The sequence below is a fragment of the Babylonia areolata genome, chromosome 26, assembly GCF_041734735.1.
Source record: "Babylonia areolata isolate BAREFJ2019XMU chromosome 26, ASM4173473v1, whole genome shotgun sequence".
NCBI lineage: Eukaryota > Metazoa > Mollusca > Gastropoda > Neogastropoda > Buccinidae > Babylonia > Babylonia areolata.
In genome coordinates this window covers 34,536,972-34,542,971 of record NC_134901.1, presented here as the reverse complement: position 1 = coordinate 34,542,971, position 6,000 = coordinate 34,536,972, and the positions used below count along the sequence as shown (strand labels likewise).

Sequence of the window (6,000 nt, the reverse complement as noted above, 5' to 3'; positions counted from 1 at the left end):
GGCAGCAATAACTATCGTGAGTACAATCACTATTATTAGCAAATCTAAAAACAAGAATCATAATAATAAATATAATCATCATGATTATCACCATTACCATTATTATCATGAATATAGTATCAATAGTTGTGGTCGTTGCGTCATCGTCGTCGTCGTCGTAGAAGTAGTAGTAGTAGTAATAGCAGAAGTGTCATCGCTGTTGTTTGCTATCGTTGTCATCGTCTTCGTCACAATGTTTAAAAGTTATTATTATTTCCCTGAGATCAACTAAGCCAAATATTAGACATGCAAAACAAAAATCGAGTTCTTACGAATACAGAACTGAAATAGTTACTAAAAAATATTTAAAAAAAGAAAAGAAAAAGAAGAAGCAAACAGCCACATCCTACGATCATTGTCATCACTCAGTAAACTAAATAAAGCATCCATTATTATTATTACTATCATCATTATTATCATTATTTAATCACCATCATCATCATCATTATTGTTATTATTATCATCATCATCATCATCATCATTGTTATCAAACATCCTGAGCTAAAAGAAAACAAAAAACAAACAAAAAACAATTGCACACGTCATGTAAGAAATGACCCCACCACTTCCGCTACCCTCCACCTCCACCCCAAAAGCCCTCCCCCCCCTCCACCCCCAGCCAACGTACCGATGCCGCCACTGCCGTGGGGACCGACAGTAGGAGCGGCCACGGTGCTCGAGTTCTGGACGAAGTAGATGTGGCCGTTTCCAGGCCCGAAGACACCACCGCCTGGAGGGAAGCGCTGGGAGACGCTAGGGGGCTGGGCCAAGTTGGCCTTTGATACAGAATACAGGACCATTTTAAATCATCTCTGAAACTGCTGATGATAAAGGCGACATTATGTTAAAAGAGTTTACAAACAAACAGAAACAAACAACAAAAACAGCATAAGCATTACATCCACGGAACATCACGAAGTTTGATCATGCTGAAACACGTTTCATGAAGAATATTATGTATATATTTCTCTTGTGATTTGGTAAAATCTTAATAAGTTGACTTGCAAAACAACTGCTAGGCTAGAACAAGTGACAGACCTTGCTGAAGTGTAAAACAATTACCAGTCAAATAAATGACAGACATTGATAACGTGCAAAATAACTGCCGTCACAAGTGAATGATTTTACTGACGTGCAAATAAATCAACCGCTAGCACAACTGACAGACCCCGAGGATGTGTGAAACAACTGCTAGTACAATCAACAGAGCTTGATGATGTGCAAAAAAAACAAAAAACAAACAAAAAATTGCTAGCACAACTGACATAACGTGGCGACGTGAAAAAAAACAACAACCCAACAACTAGAACAACTGACAGACCTTGGTGACGTGAAAAAGAACGGCTAGAACAACCTTGCTGACGAGCAAACAAAAACTACCCCCCCCCCCCCCCCCCCCACCAAAAAAAAAACGAAACAAAAACAAACAAAACAAAAAACAGCTAGCACAAATGACAAAACATGGTGACGTGTTCGTACCAAAAAGAAAAAGAAAAAAAAGAAGAAAAAACAAAACAAAAACAAAAAAAGTCCACTGCTAGTCCAGCACCAAGTGACACCGACCTTGGTGACGTACTGTCCATAGATGGGGTTGGGGATGTAGGTCTGGGCAGCGGGGCCCGTGCAGTGCGGCTTCTGACAGCACGTATCAGCCTCGTCCATCACCAGCGTGCAGCCCGTGGGCAGCGACAGGTACTGCGGGCACCTGCAGTGTGTGTGTGTGTGTGTGTGTGTGTAGGGGGAAGGGGGGGTCAAAAATTGAGTTAAGAATTTTTTTTTAAATTTCAGGAGGGTCATTTGAAAAAGCAACAACTGACTGACTTTTTTTCTTGCTTTTTTTTTAACAGCCATGAAGGAAAAACAGAAACATACAAGCGAACAAACAAACAAACAGGAAAAAACATTTGTGTAAATCACAATCGTCGTCACAAAGTCGTTTCGGGTTTTTTTTTCCTTGATAAAATGTCTCTTAAAATATTGGACTATATTCTTTTCTTTTTTTTTTTAATAAATGTAAGGCGCTTAGTGACTTCTCTCAGCAAGACATTAAAAATTTCTAAAGCCGTTTGAACACATTCATATTCGAGAGTTTGCGATTCATTATTACAACAACATAAACTGTTATAACCACCTATGTTTTTCGCTTTTTTCTTTTAAAATCCTCTTTTGAAGAAATGCGTTGATGTTCAAGATCATTTAAGTGTTGTTGTTTTTTTCGTCATGTTTGCACACAAACACACTTGATAAGGAATAAAATAATCCAGACAGGCATGCTCACAGCCCAGTTATCTAAACTTAATTACACACACACACACACACACACACACACACACACATTACCTCTCTTACTATTCACCCAAACTAACGCACCCTCCAGTCCTTGAAAGCAAGTAATTTGTTCTGTGCTCCTTGATCCTATCTTTGAACAGATGATGTCAGAAACACCCCGGGTACCCATCGGCGCCCTTCACTCGCACCATCAACACTCACCTGGCGCGGCACCTGTAGCGACCGGTGGAAGCGTCCAGACAATCGCAGGACAGGTCACAACCGTCGTTCCAGCGCTGTCCCTGCACGTACACCTCGCCCTTGTACAGGCAGCCAGCTGTAGACAGCAGCACGTCAGACACGTCTCAGCACACCACAGCACCAGCGTTTGATGAGAAGAAAGCGTGAACGTCCAGCAGAAACCGCACTTCACACACAAACTCACTGTTCTAGCGAACCCCTGTCCTACCAATACATACGTTTTATATTCGCGTAACCACACTGCTGCCAACTCAAATCAAATCATGCTACCCATAGCCAAGCTGACCGCAAATGTGCCATTTATTAATTCATATACGCTACACCACATCTGCTGGGCAGATACCTGACAGCAGCATAACCCAACGCGCTTTGTCAGGCCTTGAGTGCATGCTTATATATTTGTATACCTATCAGTGTGGATTTCTTTTTACATAATTTTGCCAGAGGACAACACTCTCATTGCCATGGGTTCTTTTTCAGTGCGCCAAGTGCGTGCTGCAGACAGGACCTCGGTTTATCGTCTCATCCGAAAGATTAGGCGCTCAGTTTGGTTTTCCAGTCAAACTTGGGAGAAAGGGCGAGAGCGGGATTCACACCCACACCCTCACGGACTCTCTGTATTGGCAGCTGAGCATCTTGACCATTCTGCCACCTCCCTCCAGACAGCTAGCACAGCGCCCAGTCCTCCGCTCCTTGACTTGGCAGAAGTAAGGTGGCACAATGGTTAGAATACTCATCCGTCAATACAGAGTCTGCATTCTGTGGCCAGCAGCTGAGCGTCTTAACCATTCTGCCACCTGGCGCCAGGGAGTATTGGAGGGTCGTCAAGCCTTTGAGTGCATGCATATATATATATATATATATATATATATATATATATATCTGTGTACCTATCAGAGTGGATTTCCTTTTACATCATTTTGCCAGAGGACAACACTCTCGTTGCCATGGGTAATTTTTTCAGTGGTGCCAAGTGCGTGCTGCAGACGGGACCTCGGTTTATCGCCTCATCCGAAAGACTACACGCTCAATTTGATTTCCCACGAAGGGGGTTGCACTCACGGATGGAGGAGGCGTGGTTCATGGCATCCCCGACGCCGGGCGGGGCTTGGGATCCGCTGACGAGGGTGGGCGGCACGTAGCTGCCCCCGGTGTAGATGGTGCCGCCGTTGCCGATGGTGTAGAGGTTGTTGGTGGAGGAGATGAAGGTGCCTGAGCCGCACTGCAGCGTGGGGCAGCACGCGCCCTCTTTCCTCACCAGCTGGCACGTGGGGGGCACGTTGGTGTACGACGGGCACCTGCACGCAGAGGAGGAGGAGAATCGTGGAAAGAACGTTTTTTTCTTTAATAAAATGTTTGTTTCTGTCTGTCTGTTGTTGTTTTTTCGCGGGTAAGTTGATAATTAACTGTCTTACCACAACAGACGCCTTCAGGGGGAAGGAGTGGAGAAGTAAAGATAGTGATGTTTCATTACCAAGTTTGCTTTATTCTGTTTTTTTCACTGTTAAGTTAATATAAAGCAATCTTTCTGAAAAGATATGTTTATTGTCTTTCCACACGAGAAGATGTTTGTTTCTACTCCCTCAGTTGTTGTCTTGCTTCAATTTCGTTTTCATGATATTTTGTTTTACCTGGGTATTCATCAGTCGAGATGATCGCCTTTAAGCGGAATCACAATGCGAAAGCATGAGAGAGGTAATTCTTTCCTGCGACACAATTACACTGGATGGACTCTCTTTTGTAACAAGGGGCGATAACACTGAGCTCAGCGGCGGTTCAGGAAGAATCCTTTTTCACCACCTTTCCTCGAGATGAAGACATTTCTGTAGTAAGGTTGAGTGCAGTACAAGTCTTATCCAGTTTCATTTTGAACACGTCTCAAGCAAGCTGTTGGAAAGAAATTGTTATCTATAAATCTAATAATAATTTTTTTTAAAATATGAACATGATTATTTCTATGTTTGTAACCTTTAATAAATACACGCCTAACACAGGGGGGAAGGGGGGGGGTAATTAAGTTTTTAATCAAGACAAAAGTTGATACAGGCACACACAAGGTATAATTTATATTCCAGCGCGCAAGTGCATGTGTGTGTGTGTGTGTGTGTGTGTGTGTGTGTGTGTGTGTGTGTGTGTGTGAGACAGAGAGAGAGAGAGAGAGAGAGAGAGAGAGACTCACGTGTCCTGACAGCGGTAGTAGCCCTGTGTAGCCTTCTCGCACGTGCACTGCAGGTTGCACTCGGGGTTCCACGTGTCTCCCTGGTGATACTGGGTGCCTTGGTAGATACACACGTCTGCAAGAGAATGACCAGTGCAGATAAATAAGAAAGGCGATAGACACAATAACAGAGACAACAACAACAACAGCAATGATTATAAATAATAATAATATTAATATCATTATTATCTGTTGTTGTCATGGTTATTATCATTACTATTATTATCAATATATATACATTTTTTCTTGTTCTTTTCATCATTACCATCATTCTTAAATCTGATATCGCGCTGTCACATTGGTCGATACATTCGGATAAACGCAAGAACGATCCCCTATCGTGGCTTCACGCAGGCTGGTCACCTGTGACGAGCAGCCATTGCTGTATGCAGCTCAACCCTGCGATGCGATTACCTGACACCTGTCAACTCCAAACACGATGTTAACGTCACGTGGCTGCTCTGTAGCGAGTTGTCACTGAAAGCTGGGATGAACATTTTACGCCGCCGAGAAAACGAAGAAGATTTTCTTCTTCTTCTTCGTTCTTTGTTATTATCATTACTATTATTATCAATATATATATATTTTCTTCTTCTTCTTTTCATCACTGTCATCATTCTTTGTTCTTGGGCTGCAACTCCCACGTTCACTCGTATGCACATGAGTGGGCTTTTACGCGTATTATCGTTTTTACCCAGCCATGTAGGCAGCCACACTCCGTTTTCGGGGGTGTGCTTGCTGGGTATGTTCTTGTTTCCATAACCCCAATGAACGCTGACATGGATTACAGGATCTTAACGTGTGTATTTGATCTTCTGCTTGCGTTTTCAAACGAAGGCGGTTCAGGCAAAAGCAAGTCTGCACATATGATGACCTGGGAGATCGAAAAAATCTCCACCCTTCACCCACCAGGCGCCGTTACCGAGATTCGAATCCTGGATCCTCAGATTGAAGTCCAACGCTTTAACCACTCGGCTATTGCGCCCGTCCAGAGAAGATTTTTATATTCCATGTACACCTCAACCGAAATATACACGTTTCCATCACCATAATTTCTTGTTGTCTGAAGTGTCACGATCTTCATAGTCACACCGATTGGACGACTTTCTTCGATCTTTCAGCTGACAAACTTAAAAACTGAATATGTTAAACTCTTTGCAACAGGTCGAGCGCAAAACACAGCGCTCGGTTTGGAAGGGTGTTACAAGTATGGA

The 6,000-nt window shown here is 43.1% G+C and overlaps 1 protein-coding gene across 1 annotated transcript in view; it reads right to left on the bottom strand.

Moving 5' to 3' along the window:
- The window catches only part of LOC143300296 (uncharacterized), a 118,190-nt gene that overhangs the window by 90,081 nt on the left and 22,109 nt on the right, over nt 1-6,000 (bottom strand). Inside the window, exons 17-21 of the mRNA XM_076613893.1 lie at nt 4,748-4,862; nt 3,631-3,866; nt 2,530-2,644; nt 1,603-1,744; nt 668-815 (exon numbers count right to left, since the gene is read on the bottom strand). Coding sequence (XP_076470008.1) covers nt 668-815; nt 1,603-1,744; nt 2,530-2,644; nt 3,631-3,866; nt 4,748-4,862 — 756 coding nt within the window. The remainder of the gene's footprint in view (nt 1-667; nt 816-1,602; nt 1,745-2,529; nt 2,645-3,630; nt 3,867-4,747; nt 4,863-6,000) is intronic.